The sequence below is a fragment of the Antechinus flavipes genome, chromosome 1, assembly GCF_016432865.1.
Source record: "Antechinus flavipes isolate AdamAnt ecotype Samford, QLD, Australia chromosome 1, AdamAnt_v2, whole genome shotgun sequence".
In the NCBI taxonomy this organism is placed as follows: domain Eukaryota; kingdom Metazoa; phylum Chordata; class Mammalia; order Dasyuromorphia; family Dasyuridae; genus Antechinus; species Antechinus flavipes.
Window position 1 is genome coordinate 252,999,796 of NC_067398.1, and position 18,300 is coordinate 253,018,095.

Sequence of the window (18,300 nt, forward strand, 5' to 3'; positions counted from 1 at the left end):
AGATGGACCTTTTCTTAGTCACTGCCAAACTAGTGTCTATCATTTTTGAGTCCCAATTCAAGGTCTTATTTAAATACTTATTATTTCAAAAAATAGAGTTTAAACATTAAGCCTATCTTTCCCCAAACTCTAAATATTGACTCATTGTTTCTTTTATGCCATCTAATAGCAGAGATAAATAAGGATTTCTAGAGTTTAATGGAGTTTCCCCTTCTCCCCCCCTAGGTTTTTAAAACCAGGTGGATTTGATTAGGTTCATATGATTTCTCTTCATCCTATTGGATTTTTTTCAGAGGTTTCTGGCAAGCCACAGAGATACAAGTGAATCCCCATACACTATCACCAACCTTGCATTTAAAAGCAGGCAATGGAAAGGATATGCTTTAGAAGAGAAAATACAGGAAAGAGTCAGAGGACATAGCTTTCTCTCTGAGCCCAGTGGTTTTAATTTTTTTCCAAGTGACATGAATTAGAAAGAAAAATGGGAATGAACAAAATGATGTTTGCAGATCAAATTGATCTAAAAAGAGGAAAGCATCTCTCATCTCTAACAGTGCACATTTATCTTTAAAGTGAGAACAAGTGCTCTCTTCTACTTCTGCCTGCTCTGTACGGGAACCCTGACTCACTGCAGTTTGAATGTATAAAGTAAATGCCATCAGGATGTAGATTGAATTTTGGGCAGGTTGGACTTGAGGGCTGTCTGATCATCTCTATGTCAGTCTTTTAAAATATAATTAAGAAGCACTGAAGTACCTTGGGCTGCAATGGGGATGACTTACAAAGACATCTCTTAGCAAGACCGCCTCCCCCCCATCTTGATGCCTCTCTTTTCTTCCTTATGATTTTGAAACAAAACATAGAATAGGTGCTTTAAGCCCAGGTCACGCAGCTGCTATGTAAAACTGAAATGCGGAGAGCTTTCCCAAGCTTACAGTATGTTCCTGGGCCTCAGTTTCTTTAGTAACAAGATGAAAGCGTCCATTTTAGCTCTGGTTCTGGTACCAAAGCCAACAGGCTCGTGCTGTTTCTACTAATGTATCATTCAGCTTTACAGTGAGAGGGCTCACTCCTTGCAGTAAGCACTCTGTAAGGGGATCCAAAGAGCATCTGTCACTTCTACAGTCTCATTCTTTTTCAGATAGGAGATGTATGTGAACATTAGTCACAACTGTGAAGTGAACTAACTTGTAAAGGAGAGAGAAAGAAAGAAAGCTCCTAGCAGTGTTATAGCTAAACGATCCCTCCCAACATTCTCTCTCTGTCTGTTCTCATCCCCACATTTTACAGAGGAGGACACTAAGTCTCAGAGAGGTTCACATCAATTTGCCTGGGACACAACTGCAGAGTGCCAGAGCTGGAACAGTAATCTCATATCGATTACCATTTAGTGCTGAGTACTACATAGTGCTCTTTGAGGGAAAGGAGAAAGAGTAGAAAAGAATAAAAAATGAAAGAGCACGTACATAAGCATATTAAATTCTGCTCATTATGTTGGGATCATTTCTCCTGACTGTTCCAGACAAATGGATGAAAAGGGATATTGTAGTTGTTGCATTTACTGACTATCCGGAGCTCTATTTTTGAAAGAGTTTCCCCCCTTATAACTCAATACAGTGATTTTTAAACCTAATCTGAACACCACTAGAGGGCACAAAATAGTCACAAGGCCTTTAACCTTTATCTTTTTCTTTTTCTTTCTATGAAGAATTGTTAGAAAGAAGGGAAAAGTGAAGGGGGTGGGTGGGAGGACTGGAAAAAGAGATATATGCAGAAGTGAGACATTTCCTCTGCCTTTGGGAGACTAAAAAGCAAACAGTGGAGAGGTTTTGAAAATGCTGTCACCAATTCCCTTGAATGTCTCTCAGGCCTTCTTGGTTGGTATGGAGTTACCTGGGACTGTGTTTGTGTAGCCTTCCCCAGTAAATCAGAGCCAAGAGGCCAAGAAGCTGTGGTCAGCAGGCCTGTTGCTGTCTAGCCAGCAGACTGGCAGTGTTACATGCTAGCAGTGTCACTCTATACACACACAGTGTTTAGTCTCTTTCCAATAGTGCAGACAAATTCTGTTTTCATATTTATAAAGTAAGAGGCTCTGTTTTCTTCTAGAAAGAGCTCTGAGTCCACGTTAACTGGCTGTGTGACTTTGGACTAGTCACCTTCTCTCTCCTCATCCTCCCCATCTGGAACTTGGGATTAATTTCACTTCTGCCCACCTCATGGATCTGCAGTGAGGATAAGATGTTCCTCTTGGTTTTCCTCTTCCTTTTTATTAGAGAATTGTAACATTCGCTGAGATACTGAACCTCCAAACTTCAGCAGTAGCATTTTTAACTCTGCCTTTTCTCCACAACTAGCTGTTATGAAATCCTATCAGGTCCACTTCCATGTTCTCTCCCCTATTTTTCTCCCTCTTTCTACCTTCACTGCTACCACCCTAGGTCAAGCCCTCCTTAGCTCTTACCTGGACTATTATTAGTAGCTTTCTAACTGTTTCCCCAGCTTCCAGTCTTAGCTTCCCCAAAATTAATCCTCTCCACACACATCCATCCACCCAACTAACCCCCCACATCTTCCTAAATGCAAAGGTCAGATCATAATTATTATCATCAACATTATTATCATTTATCTGTTTTACAACCTTCAGTGGCTCTTCACAGCTTGCTTGCCAAATAAAAGAGATCCTTCACAATTGGAATCCAACTTTTCTCAAACTTATTCCATTCTGCACAACTAGGCTGGACACCACATGATGCCCTTTGATCTTGGCTTGCCGTAGGGCCTGTGTTTATAAAGTTCTCTCTGGAATCATTTCCTCAATCTTTGCTTGTTGAAATCTTTCCCTTCATTCAAGGCTCACTTCAGATGTTACCTCATTTCCTGAAATCTTCCTTGATCTCCCCCACCCACAGGGATTCTCTTCCTTGACCTTCTCTCTGTTTGAACCTTTTCCATGCACTTCCCATATAGCGTCTCATTGTAATTTGTTCGTTCTCCCTCTTGCCAAATTTCAAGCTCCTTAAATCACTGTGTACTTATTTTGATCATTGCTTATATTTAGTTATCTAATGAACGTGTTGTTAGCCCCTCATTCCTCTACCCTAAATAAAATGTAGGTTTTTTTGAAGGCAAGGGCTGTCTCAGTTTTGTTTTTATATTACCTGTATTTAGCATGATACCTGGCATATATAGTAAGTGCTTCTTGATTGATTGCTATTGATTGAATAGAAGAAATATAAGTTGTTATCTGTACTGACTCAGAGGACAATTGGATGATGGTGGATGATTTGACTTTTTAGGGCTTTGGGTAAGTTTGGTTTGATAATACTTTGGATAGTCAAAGTCTATAGTCTGAGCAAGGGTCTGAGCTAGCATTTTCATGACTTATAAATAAATTTTATAAATTACAGAACTAGAATATGGTAAGAAATAGCATCCCCTTCCTCTGCCCATGTTTCATCGGTTCATTTTACCATGCCAGGATTTTCAGCTTTCAAAGCAACCTAAGTTGCTTATAAGTTCATATCATTTTTATTGAGCATGAACAAAATTCAATATACCCTAGCATTTGGTTAGATGCAGGCTCTCTCTAAAATGTCTAGACAGTTATTCGTGTCCCAAAGCATCTTTTTTTATAGCAACTATTTGAGAAGAGAGCCAGACTTTAGAGTTTGGTAGTCATAATTCTACAACTATGTCTACACACAGAGTAAATTTGTATCCTCCTTAACCTATTGACAGCCCCATGGCTAATGCCATCCTTGAGCTTCTGTTTTTGAAGGAAGTTGCTTATGTCTGGGGAACTGGCATATTCCAAGAAGTATGTGCAGGTCATAGGGGCTGAACAAAAGGCCTGGGAGCAAATGCAGGACCATGACAGACAAGGGTGGTGTTTTCTGTCTTTGAGGGCAATAATAATCAGGCACGTCGGGATTTGCCTGACTGGTTTTGTGTTCTGTGTACAAACTGCCTCCTCGAGAAAAATGTTCCAACTGAATTTGTGCTTCAGGGAAGTGTCCAGTCTAGCTCACCAATGACCCCCATGACTGGTATCATTCTGGCTTCCTAAGCCTGTAGGAATAAATTAATTCTGCCACATGGCATCCATTTTTGAAAGGATGGACTGCACATGAATTTATCATAAAGTGCTGAGCCATTTAGAACTCATTCTCTAGCATTTCACTGCTTACCATCTGAGGCTGGGACTCATTTGATTTTATTTACAGGTGACTTTTTTCAAACTGAGAATTTATCTAGCACTCCATTTTCCAGAAGACTAACTTCCGACAATCAATATTACTCAACAAATTTTTATTGAACAACTACTATGTAAAAGGAGGAAATAACAACAAAAAATTAATTTGTAGTTAATATTCTTAAGGAGCTTATATATAGTAGAAGAAAGAGAACCCTTACATAAAAAGTTAATATATAGCACAGGACATAAACTACAACTTGATAGGGTGAAATAAGAGTTGTTACAGGCAGTCAGTTAAAAAGCAATAATAAACCACAGCCAGGAACTGTGCTAAGTCCTGTTCTCAAGGATGTTGCAGTCTAATGAGGAGACAAAACCACTATATGCAGAAAAGATTTATTCAAGGTAATGTAGTAATATCAAGAGAGGGCAGGGATTAGATTTCAGAGGGATTGGGAAAGACTTCTTGCAGAAGGCTTCTTTAGCCAAGATCAGAAGGACACCAAGGAAGCCAGGAAGTACAGATGAAGAGAGAAGTAGTGTTAAACCCTTAATGGAATTATCAGTGAAAGTACTGAGGCAGAAGATGGAGTGTGTGAGAAAAAGCAAGGAGGCCAGTGTTGCTGGATTACTAGAGTATGTGGAAGGGTGTAAATCATAAGAATACTGGAAAGATAGAAAGGGACCAGGTCACGAAGGGCTTTGAATACGAAACAGGGGATTTTATATTTGATCCTGGAAGTGATAAGGAAGCACTGGATTTTATTGAATTAGATAGGGTGGGGAGACAGGAAGACATTCTCAGGCTTGAATTTTAAGAAGATAACTTTGGCTGCTGAGTGAAGAGAAAATCAAGTTAGGTAGGATCCTCTAGCAGGTTGTTTCAATGGTTCAGGTACGAGGCAAGTGGGGGCCTGCGTTAGCACAGTGGTAGTGTAAGAAGAGGGAAATAGGCTTATACAAGAAATATTAAAAAGTTAGAAAGGACAAGACTTGGTAATTGATTGAATATGGAAAATAACAGAGTGAAGAGTCATAAATGACACTTGGATTGCAAACCTGGGTGACTGGGAGGATGGTGATACCCTTTACTGTGTTAGGGAAATCAGAAAATGGAGAACATTTGAGGGAAAGGATAATGACTTGAGTTTTGGACACTGAATTTGACATCTATGAGATATCTAGGATGGAGGTCAGAAAAAAAGATTAAGACTTGAAAAATAAATCTGAAATTATCTGCACAAAGATGAGAGTTGAATTATGGATTCACCAAATCCATATAAAAAATATAAAAAGAGAATAGACAAGAGTCCAGGACTGAGCTTTGAGCAATGGTTAATGAAAGTGATCTGGATGAAGATTCAGCAAAGAAGTCGAAAAAAGAAGGATCAGACAAGGAAGAGGAAAATAATGTCACAAAAATCCTGATAGGAGAGATCATCAAAGAGGCTGATTACCAATATTGAGGGCTTGCTTTGATAAGAGGAAGGGCTACTTATTCACATGAAACAGAAATGAAGGAAGAGAAAATGAAAGAAGTTATCTTACTGATATGAAATGAGAAAGAGAGAACTCTTACTGATAGCCTTGTTTTTTTCAATGAAATATGAGCCAAGGTTCTCAGCTGAAAGTGAATAGAAAATGAAGGAGTTATGGGAAGTTTGAGGAGGAATGAAAAGGCTTGGCAATGCTGCTGTGATAGGTGGGTTAGTGAGTCAATTACAGAAGTGTAAAAGCATTATTTGGCACAGTAAGGGCCAGCTGAGATTAAGCTGCATGTTTATGATACATGAAGGAAGAAGCTGAGGAAGTGAGAAATCTTCATTTTTTTTAGTGGACCCAGTCAACACGGTTTTTCATGACATTCTCCAGGTTTGCTCTGGAACATTTGAGTAGGCACTGAAGCAGTAGATGGTGAAGTCATCCAGAACTGAGGCTTTCAGGGCAAGATCTTGAAGAGAACCAGGGAGCTGAGAAAAGAGAACAATATAGATTTCAAATGTTTTCCCAAGGCTTCATGATCTTAAAGGGAGGAGAATGTAGCCAGAGCAGGGTCACAGATTTCAGGGGTGGAAAGACTCGGGGCAGAGGATTGTAAGGGTGAAAAACAGATTTGGACTTTGGAAGACAAATGGGGAGGCTCAATGACAAAAGATTGTGATCAGATAAAAGAATTTCAAAAATCATGTACATAGAAATTAATTGTGCACAGTAGGTGGTAACAATTATATAGTGAGGTGAAGTTGAGGAATAGCTAGTGGGGTTACTAATAAGCTGAACTATGAGATTGTGGGGCCTGCATGTTTATGAGACATGAAGGAAGAAGCTGAGGAAGTGAGAAAGATTGTGAACCAGACCCTGAACTCACTGAGGAAAGGAGCAGAATGTTTTGGGAGATCAGTAAACAACAGGTACCAGAATCTTGATTGGGGAATAAATATGAATTGTATAAATATCAAAAGAAAAGAGTTTACTTTGTGATGGTGGTAGAGGAATAGGTTAAAAGTGGCAATGGAGAACAAGGAAGTAGAGAAGGGATGATGGAAGTATTATCAGTGCTAGAAAGGCTGGAAAGAGGGCAGGCTCATTAAGTGAAGACAGTAAGAACAGAAAAGGAATAGGTAATTGGGTAGTAAGTGAATAATACAGAAAATAAGTACTCTAGAAAATAATAAGATGGTGAGATCACTACATGTGGCAAGTGTGCTGGATAGGATTTGCAGGGGTAGAGACATTTGGATTGAATCTTAAACAAAATGATTAGTATTTAAATAGGCAAAGAAAAGAAAGGAGTTTCAGTTATCCAGAATACTGACTCTCAGTATTATCTAGACAATTTCTGAGGTTTCTTTCAGGTCTAATTCTTTGATCTTATGATCATACAGAATACAGCTAAGAAGTCAAGTAGCAGGCAAAAATTCAGGGAAAATGGAAGTCACAAAAGCTATAATTTTTACTCAGTGTGAGGGGATGCCCAAGAGCCATACTGACTCAGAGTTGTGGGTAAAATTAAAATTTCAATTTAACAAGCTTGGTTATTTCTCAGCTAGTACATATTGGAAGGGAAAGAAGTAGATTTGCTAGAGTAACTTACAGCCCTGGGGTTTTACCTGATTCTGAATTCCCCTTGTCTTTTGCTATAATAAAATATGCTCCAGAGATTGTCAGGATTACCCCCAACATTAAATAGTCTCCAAATCCATTGCTTTTATAGTTCTTGTGTTTATTTTTTATACTTGTTCTTTCTCTATTCTCTAGTGAGGAAGTATTTAATATCTTTAAGAAATATTTTGATCAAAATAATTAATATAAAAATGTTTTAGTGCTTTATATATAGTTCTAGTTATCTTGACAGTTCATTTATACAGAAGATTATATTCTTTAATGATGATTCTCCTAATTTGTCTAGATAAATAAGGTAATGGCAGAGCCTAAATAAATGTATCCCAACCAAGATCTTTTTGTAATATACTATTAAAACTTTATAACCAAATTGTTGCAAAATTCTAATTTGATGTTTCAGCCATTGTTTTCTTCTTCCTGTTCTACTCAGATTAACTCCAAGTCCTGATCCCTTGTAGGACATCAGACCTAAGATCACTTTAGTCATCCTACTCAATTCATCATGGCCTACCCATATCCTTTGATCACCTAAAGTTTCCTTTGCCTACACTACTACTAACTCATGCTTCTGACTACATTGAATTCCTGTCCTTTGTGACTCCTTTGGGCAGCCAAGAAATCAGGGGCAACTACATTTTGTTTATAGTTTCTTCTTTTGCCTCTGACCTTGTTTATATTGCAATTCCCATTCTGGCGACAACCTTCCTTTCTGCTAAAATAGCAGATAGCCCTGTGTATTAGGGCAGGGTACCAGAAATAACCTGAAGAAGAGTTTTCCCTCTTATTAGGCCCTAGTAACCAATTTTGTCCAACACCACTTCTCCTGTTCCTGTACTGCAAGCCCCCAGTCATAAGCTCTGTCCAATCATGAGGTCCCCCATACTCAACTCACCTTCTGCCTAAATTGAAACCTGTATGAGCTTTTTCAGTTTGTTCCTTTGGGGAGTGCCTGTTCTTGTGGATGGGGCTCCCTTGCTGGCAAACTCAATAAACTCTTCTTGGTTTGGTTTTGGTTCTGGTTTTTCCCCATACTCCCTACTGCTCAGCACTCTATCTCAGTGTGCTTAATACTTTTCCAGCTCTGCTGACTCCCTTTCAAAGCATCTTTTCTTTCTTTCTTTTCTCTTCCTTCTCCTACCTCTCATTCAAATTCTTGCTGACTATTCTACTTCTTTCCAAGAAAAAAGTCCCCATTTACAATACTATTACTGTAAAATATTACCTTTTTTAACATTGTTCCAACTGTTATGTTTTTGTGGAGCTAATTGATGAATTTAGACTGGATATGTTAGTTTGACATCTGTTGGTTCTTTTTAAAAATTTTGTAACTTTAAGCTTTAGGTTTATGAGTCGTCTCTGGCGATATCTACAATATCTCTGCTTTTCTTACAGGGTCACTATGACCAAAGCAAAACAAAAGTACTTCATTTGAGTATGAACCCAACCAGCCTTGCTAAGGAACGACTCAAGATGGAGCAGCAGCAACTGCAGGAGGAATGCCAGCAACTCCAGGAGATGGTTCGGGTCCTAGAAGGTGGTGGCTCCATTACCAACAAATCAGAAGTGGCTGGATGCCTGCAACCCTCACAGGAGATTTCAGGTACATCCCTCCGCAATATCTCTCTGCTGACTTTATGGCACCAAAATCATTTGGTCTTTGATCTAAGAGAAGGGTCGAGAAAGTGTCAAGACCTCAGGGATGCTGCGTCAGGGGTATTGTAGATAGCAGTCTTGAAAGGTCTGGGATCTGTGGTGAAGAACACTGTAATGAAATTTGCTGGCAAATACTTTTTCCTAAATTATAAAGAACACATATTGGTCTAAAAGGAGTTATGATTGACCATATAGTGTTAACAACAACTTGAACAAAGTGACATTTTCCTCATGGAGTTTAGTCATTGAGGTCTAGCAGATAGGAATAATTCAGGCAACCAGTGGAGAAACAATTGGCTGAAATCTTTTCAGACCCCCTTAAAACAAATTAATATCGTTTATCAGTTTATATGTACCCCATTAATCATGCTAAATCCAATACTCCAGGAAAATAGAGAACATATTTCATTTGATCGAGTACATTTTACAGAATCTAGGAGACTCCTTTGCACTTGAATATGTTGATTATTTAGGAACAAAAAAGGGGAAGAAAGAGTTATCTTTTTAATACAATAACAGAGAGGTCATTGCCTCTCATGCACACTCTACAATTCTGTGAATCAAAGTAACAATCTCTAGGATGTGTGACTTGTCACCTCACACACAGAGAGCTGACCAGCTAGAGTTGATTCACACTCCCTAAACCCAGGAGATTTTTACAATTGCAAGTTCTGCCCTGAAAACATCCAGTTAGCAGCTGTAGAGAAAAACAGATCAATCAACAGGAAAGAAGGAAAGGGCTCCGGGAATCAGACTGTCCCTATGCCAACATGTACAGCCAGTGCCTTTGGTGGAGGGCACTTTGGAACACTACTTGCTCCAGGTTCTGGCATTGCTTCTAACTGACTCTCAGCTGCACCCTGGGGGAACCCAGTGAGGAGCCTCATGATGTGAAAGAAGAGCTCTATAGAAACATCAAGAGTGTTCTGAAATGAGAAGAATGATTTGTCTTAAGAGCTTTGGGTAATATTTTATTTCTAGTCATTTTCTTTCCTTTTTCTACCCCGCTTTCCCCATTGTAAGAGGGGGTAAATAGAAGACGAGGGGTTCTTTGGAGAAATGTATGTTGGGTTCTCCTCTCTCTCTCTATCCCTCCCCCAATAATACCTTTTGCTTTGAATGGAACCTTATATTTTGCAAAGTAATTTCACATCTATTTAACTCATTTAATCTTCATAATGCATATCCAAATTTGGTCGTGATTATAGAGCTGAATAGAGGCTGAAGAACTAGAAGAAACTTTAATGATCATCTCATTCTACTCCAAGCTTCCACTTAATTCCGGGATCTCTTCTACTGTATTCATGATGGCCTCAATTGGGATATGTCAAACAACTGAAGACTCACTTTTTTGCTTTTCTATAGCATCTGCTATGTGCTAAGTAACAATTATTATCTCATCTGACCCTCCTATCTGACCTCTGAGAGGTAGCTGCTATTATAAGCCCCATTTTATAATTGAGGAAATTGAGGCAAATAGCATTTAAGTGCCTTGTCCAGTCACACAACTAGATCTGAGGCTAGATTTGAACTTGGGTCTTCTGCCTGCAGACCCAGTGCTGTAACTGCTGCGCTTTGGAATGATGATCTGTTATTGCATTCGTCAGAATTCTTAAGTCTTTCATAATTGTTCATTTTTACAATGTTGTTATTGTAACTGTTTTCGTGGTTCTAAGCACTTTACTCTGCATCAGTTCTAACAGGTTTTTCTGAAACTGTCCCTTTCACCATTTCTTAGGGCACAATAGTATTCCATTAGGTTCATATAGCCTCATTTATTCAAGCATTTCTCACATTGATGAGCACACCCTTAGTTTCCAGTTCCTTGCTACCACTTTTTGGACCTATATTCAAAAAATTACTGTACTGTGGATATTATTATCTTTAACTTATTTACCTATCATTTTGACCTTGAACAATACACATTGACATTCCTTTCTACATAATACCTCTTCACATTTTTGAAAACAGTAATCTTATCCCCTACAAAGTGTTCTTTTTTATAAGCTAATAAATGTTCCTAATTTGCCCAACCTTTATTAGATGCCTTCAATTCCAAGCCATAGACTATCCTGGACACTCTGTGGTTCGTCAGTGTGTCTCTTAAAAGCATGATGCCTAAAACTGATTTTAAATTTATGAATCCTGATCAGCGACTTTTCCTATTCTTTATCCTTCTTTTAAAGTTAGGGTTAAGTGATTTGTCCTGTAAGTGTTAAGTTTCTGAGGCTGGCTTTGAACTCAGTTCCTCCTGCCTCCAGATCTGGTGCTTTATCCACTGAAACCATCTAGCTGTTCCACTATATGCTTCTTAATGCAACTTTTCTTTTTCTCACAAATACATTACAGTTGGCCCATTTTGAGTTTGTGTTTAATTAAGATTCTTGGCTTTCCCATCTCCCTATCTTTTTCATATAAGCCTCAACCCAAGTTATGTTGTCTCTCTTTTGTTCTTTTATAACTGATTTTCCTCTAGTTATGTCCCAGACATTTCTGCCTCAAGATATTTCCTGTGCCTGGTTTGTCTTCCTTTCCCTCACTCTTTAGAAATAATTCTCTGTGTAAATCTTTCCTATCCTTTCAGACTCAGGTTAGATACCACCTTTCCCATGAAGCCTCCTAACCTATTAATGCTCTCCCCTCCCCAACTTTACATAGTACTTATTTGCACCTATCTTATCCTAATATTATCTTTGCATTATAATTATTTATGTTTGTGACATCTTCATACTAGAAATAGCCTCTTTGAAATCAAGGAAAATGTAATGTTTAATTTTTTTGTGTCATTACCAGTACCTAGCACAGTGTGTTATGCATAAGAATGCCGATTTACATTGAATACAATCTGGTGAAAGATTTCTTACCTTTAGGCTTTTAATATAATGCCCAGGTTTCAAGGAATGTCAAAGAGTCACAAATATGCAGACAAATAGATATCTGTGGTGATTATGTCATTTCTCTGGGGAGAATTTATTCAGTTATTTTTGCCTTGTAGATATATGCATTTACTATACTGAATCATGATTCAGCAAACTTCCTTCAGGGTTCTTGTCTTCTTATGTTTCTTCTCTGTCCCATTAAAAGGAACAAAAAATAAAAAACAATTGTTTCTGAGAGGTAGCAAGACTTAATGGATAAAAAACTGGCCTTGGATTCAGAAAAACCCAAGTTTGAGGCCTGCTTTTTGTACATGATAACTGTGTGAACCTGAACAAGTCACTTAACTTTTTGGATCTTTCAGAAGCCTTCTAGGACTTTAAAGTGCAGAGAATGAAATAATATTCATTGACAAAAGAAATCCCTCACCAAGAGTTGCCTATATTGATAAAAATCACAGGTTCAGTTTTTTTTTTTTTTAATGAATTCTCTGATTCTAAATCATGCCTATCTTTATATCCCCACTCCTCAGATCCAATGCCCAAGAGACTGACAATTCCATTTTCTGATGTCTTCCCAGGATAACAAGATAAATTGTTAATTTTGGATCATTTTTCCTGTCTTGTGTCTCTGGGTCTCATTAAAAAAACAGAAGATTTAGAGTTGAAAGAAACCTTAACTACCATCTAAAATCACTTACTCATTTTACAATTAAGAAAAACTTGGCCCAGAGATCACAAGTGTCAATATCTTTATAAAAATAGTGACCTTTGTATAAGATGACCTTAGAACACAAACAATATAGCCTGAATCAATCTTTCCCATTTCCTAGCTTTGAAAAAATGGACAAGTCATAAAACTTGAGATTTGAAAGAGACAAAGTCATTTAGTCCAATCTTTTTTTTTTTTTTAATAGCTTTTTATTTACAAGATATATGCATGGGTAATTTTTCAGCATTGACAATTGCAAAACCTTTTATTCCAATTTTTTTTCCTCCTTTTCCCCCACCTCCTCCCCTAGATGGCAGGTTGACCAATACATGTTAAACATGTTAAAGCATAGGTTAAATACAATACATGTATACATGTTCATACAGTTATTTTGCTATACAAAAAGAATTGGACATTGAAATAGTGCACAATTAGCCTTTGAAGGAAATCAAAAATGCAGGCGGACAAAAATAGAGGGATTGGGAATTCTATGTAGTGGTTCACACTCATTTCCCAGAGTTCTCTCACTGGGTGTAGCTAGTTCAATTCATTACTTCTCTATTGGAACTGATTTGGTTCCATTTAATTCAATATTTAATAGGATTCTCCTCTATAGCACATGTGACAAATTGGGAACTCCATTTGGAATACTTCTAGTCAAGGGAAGCCACTGATTCTTTTGGACAATTGTCATTTTTAGAGAGTTTTTTCTTCCATCAAGTCTCAGTTTATGTCTTAAAAGTGTGTGGAAGGCAGTAAGGTGATATAAAGCTGAAGATGTAAGTTGGAGTCAAACTATGGAGGAATATAAATATAAAGACTCTGGAATTAATATTTTATGCTAGAGGCAAAAGGGAACCACTAAAAGTGTTTAAGTAGGGAAATGATGTTATCATACTTATAACATAGAAATTATACTTTGGCAGCTATGTGTTGAAGGGATTAAAGAGGGTACAGCCTGGCTGATGGTGAGGAGACCAATTAGAATGCTATTACAGATATCCTGGCTAAGAGCAGAGTGAAAGGTCATAAAAGAACCCTTCTCTCCTACATACACTCATCCAATTTTCTTAAAAGGGCACCATTTTGATTAATAATAAAGTAATCCAAAGAGCCCAGGACTACACAAAAGACATCCAGATGCTATGGGTAAGAAATACAGTACCCTGATACAGATTCCCCAAAGGGATCAAAAGGCTGCAATATGAGAAATGGAGATGCCATCATGATGAGGCTTAGGTTTTGGGGTTCCCTTCTGTTAAGGGACCAAATGATGAGGTCTAGATTTAGGGAACCAAAATGAGATTAGGGTTCCTGATGGTCAGGGAGTTAAATGATGAGGTCTAGTGGCAGTTTGGGGTTCAGGGAACCAAATGGAGAGGTTAGGCTCCCCTACATTCCCTTGGGATTCGGTGCAAAGGTAGGGCATTTTGGGGACTCCCCTTATGGCGATGCAGAGATTCTCTGTAAAGGAATTTACAGATCTGAAAAGGCTAGACTGATAAAAGAGATTTATTATAGGAATTGGGAAGTCAGCCTTTACTATGCAAGAATAGAAAGACTGAATTCCTCAGTGCAGGAGTTCTGTCAGAGAGGCATAAAGTCTCCTTAGAGAAATAGGTGAGGATAAAGAGAGAGTAGCACTGGAAGAGAATATTATTCCAGTGGGCAGAGGCTTGCTATGCCAGGAAGAGAGATTCCTTGGCATATTAGGTCCTCTGCAAGGATTGAGTCCCAAGTTGCCTCTTTTTATAATAGAAGTCTTTGGCTACAAGGGAGGCCTGCTTCCCCTCCCAATGAGGCTGGTGGGTGGAGTTAGAATTGAATAGAAAATCTTCAATTGTTTCTCCAATTCACTAGGATTGGTATCTCCAGCTCTTACCTCAAGCAGTCCCACCTAAGTTACATAATGAAGCTGTTTGTCCTGGGCGGAGTCCCACAGACACAGGGTTCAAGGAGAATCTCTCCTTCAGTTTAGAATTTTGGGATCCCTTCTTCACTCATAGGCCAGGAGACTACAGCACACAGACTACATATGCCATCAAGATACTAGAAGATGGCAGAGCTCCTCCAGGGGCTTGGAAGCCTGCCAGACCTCTGAGCATATTTATACTGTGGAAAGTAGAAGCCAGGAGATTAGGGAGAGTATCAAACAGTAAATAAGAGTAGATGGGACATAATCCTTTCCAGAAGTCTCAAACCAAGAGCCAATACTGGAAAGTAGAATAAAGTAGAAGAAAACACTGAATACAATAAAGAAAAACTAATGATCAAGAAATTGTCCGAGAGTAAAAACATGGAAAAGAAGAACTTTATAAGTACAAATGGAATATTTAAAAAATAATAATAATTTGATCGCAAGAACTCCCAAAGTAAGAAATAAAGAAGGGAATTTAAAAAATGAAATTATATGTGAAGTAAATTACTTGAGGGGAAAATTGGAAGATGACTAGCTTAGAAAAGAAAATAGAAAATATTATACAAGTAGCAAATTCTCTGAGTTTCTAATGTGGCAAATAGAAGTTAATGACTCCAAGAGATAAATGTTAAAATGAAATAAAATGACTTTTAAAATCAAGGAAACTATAAGCAAACATCTCAAAAGTATGTTAAGTAGGAATAATTTAGGAATCACAAGACTTCCAGGAAAACATGACTAGTCAAAAAAAAATTTTAGATAACATTTTAATTCATATTAAAGAAACTTTCAGATTAAGACACCCGAGAACAAAATGAAAATAGAAGAAAAGTAATCTCACAAATCCTCTCCCAAAAGAAATCTCAAGCTGAAAACATTAGGAATGCCATAGCTAAAATCTAGAGCTTTCAAGTCAAAGAAAAAGTTACTTGTAAGCAGCCAGAAAAAAGGACTTAAAGTAGCAAGAATTTATAGCTAAGATTACAAAAGACTACACTAATCTACTAAGAAGGGAAAAAATTCTTTGTGATGGTCTAAATTAAAGGTTTCGCAATCAAGAATAAATTAAAATGCAAAAATGTAATCCTTTTGGGGAAAAGGGGTAGGAAATCATTGGTTAATTGAATAGTGGACTTTCAAGCATTTTCAAGGAATAAACCAGATTTGAGTAGGAACTTTGAAACACCAATAGTGGAGTCCAAGAGAAACTTTAAAATGTTTTTTATTTGAGCATTTGGAAGGAGTAAAATAATAATGGACTACTTACATTCTAATGAGAGGATCAAGACAAGTTCTCTTTAGAATTCTAACCTCTTCAAGGGTCACAGAGGGAGCTAAATGAGGCAGACTATTATTTGGTTGAGGTTTTGTTTTGTTAATTTTTACACAAACACACACACACAAAAAGAATACATTAAGGATGAAATGTAAAAGCAAATAAACTGTTTTGTATAAATATGGCAGACAGGTCAGCCTGGCTAAATTAGAAAGGTTCACTAAAGAAGAGCCAAGAGTCCAGGTAAACTAAACTATCACCCTTGACTACCATGTTCTCTCAGATCCTGAACTGAAAAGCCTTAGAAATAACTACTTTTAGCTCAGTGCCCTTGGTTACCATCTTCATTGGGAATCCTTATAGAAATGGAGGTGTTACATTGATAACTACTGAAAACTCTTAAAAGAAAGCTCTTGCAACCAAAATCTTTGATGCTATCAAACAAATCAATATCAGAAACTAACAGAATTTTATCATTGGAAATGACATTAAACAGGAGGCAATGTCATCTGCTTTGTCACTGCCCCCTAAGGACCATGAGAGTTTTCCATGTGACTTAAAACTGGAAGAGGCCATAAATGTTGTCTTCCCCATTGGAATATGAATTCCTTGAGAGTAGGAACTGTTAGTTTTCTGTTTGTATCCCCAGTCCTTGGCACAATGCTTTGCATATAGTAAGTGCTTAATAAATACTTCGTTCTTTTATTCATTCATAAACAGATTGCAGAAGGGTATACAAACAGGAATGGGAAGGAGCTGCAGGAAGGGAGTAACAAGCTAATGATCATACTTTATCTAAGTTAGATGAAAACCAAAAGATATGTGAGCAAAAAAAAAAAAAAAAAAAAGATAAAAAGATATATGAGCATACACAGAGATTTTGATATAGAAATACATTAAACTCAGGAGGAATATAAATAGGGACCAGAAAGGGAGTGAAATTCAATGGAGAGTAGATTTGGAGAGAGTTTAACCAAGCTTTAGTTTCAGAGTATTGATCCTAAGGATCCATTAAACCAAAGTATAAGACTCAGAAACTGGGTTCTGTGCTTGATGAAGAGTTGAGGAACACAGGAGTAGATATAATCAGAATTTGAAAGTTAGAAAGAACTTCAAAAATGTCCATCTAGTTCATCTCATACAGATGACATACCCCCAAATTAAGCTCTACTTAAAAAACACCAAAAAAGAGGAACTTAATTCTTTTCAGGAAAGACCATTCTCCTTCTAGACAGCTCAAATTGTTACATAGTTTTTTACTAAAATCAAACCCAAAATGTCCTCTTTGTAACTCCTCTCCATTATTCTTTCCTCTTTATTCTGCTTTCTGGGACCAAACTAAATTCAATTTCACCTTCAATTGACATTCTTTCAGATATTTGAAGATAACTATCATATGACCTTAAGTCTTTTCTCCAGGTTGAACATTCTCTATTCCTTCATCCAATTCTCATATGTTATAAAACTAAAGACCTTCAAAATCCTTGTTGTTTTCTTCTGGATATTCTCTAATTTATCAATTTTCTTCTTAAACTATGATACTTTCAACAAAACATAATCCTCTTAATGTAATCTAACAAAGGCAGAGTACAATGGGTCTATCACCTCCTTATTATAATCACTATAAATATAAAACATTGTGTTGGTAAGGTTTCTTCGCTTTCTCTAACTCCTCCTTTGAAAAGGACATGGGGAGAAGAAAAAGTATAAAAACTTATGTTGAAGGAAAATACACAGCTAGCAGTGATAATATTGCGTATAAATGGGATGAACTTACCCATAAAATGGATAGGAACAAAATATATTAGAAAACAAAGTCTACCAATATGCTATATTTACAAAGAAACTCACTTCAATATAAAAACTCACACAAGTTTAAAAAGGCATTAGAATTTATTATGTTTCTGGTGATTTTTTTTATTATAGCTTTTTTCAGCATTGACAATTGCAAAACCTTTTGTTACAATTTCTGGCGATTTTTTTAAAAGGACAAAGCAATCATGATCTTAGAAAAGACAACAGAAAAAATACACTTGGTTAAAGTGTATTAGAAAGTATATAATCAAGGAAATTATATATAATACAAAGAAATTATAATAATACTTCACCAGATAGCATCATATCTAGATATTTGAAAGAAAAGCTCATCAAATTACCAAATAGTCAACAAAACTATAATAGTTGAGAAATCTTGTCATTTCACTTAGACCAATATACTAAAAAGATAGTTAAGAAAGAATAGAATTTTAGAAGTTAGATATGATAGATTTCTAGCAATGACTGATAGTAAATAAGAACATACATTATGTGGATCTACATATGTGTGCCTGCATGCACACATGTGTGCGTGTGTATATATGTGTGTGTCCATTCTGTATGATATTTTTACAAAAATTGAGCATGTGCATGGACATAAAAACCTCATGAACATATGTAGAAAATCAGAAATATTAAACATGCATTATTTACTACAAACAATAAAAATCACAGTCAGTATACAGGGACGTTAAAGAAAGGATTCAAACTTAAATGTAAACTAATTTAGAA

The 18,300-nt window shown here is 37.0% G+C and overlaps 1 protein-coding gene across 2 annotated transcripts in view; it reads left to right on the forward strand.

Annotated features, from left to right (window-relative positions):
* The window catches only part of MAD1L1 (mitotic arrest deficient 1 like 1), an 872,812-nt gene that overhangs the window by 571,514 nt on the left and 282,998 nt on the right, over window positions 1-18,300 (forward strand). For both annotated transcript variants that reach the window (XM_052000199.1, XM_052000207.1), the window contains exon 16: window positions 8,711-8,918. In XM_052000199.1, coding sequence (XP_051856159.1) covers window positions 8,711-8,918 — 208 coding nt within the window. The remainder of the gene's footprint in view (window positions 1-8,710; window positions 8,919-18,300) is intronic.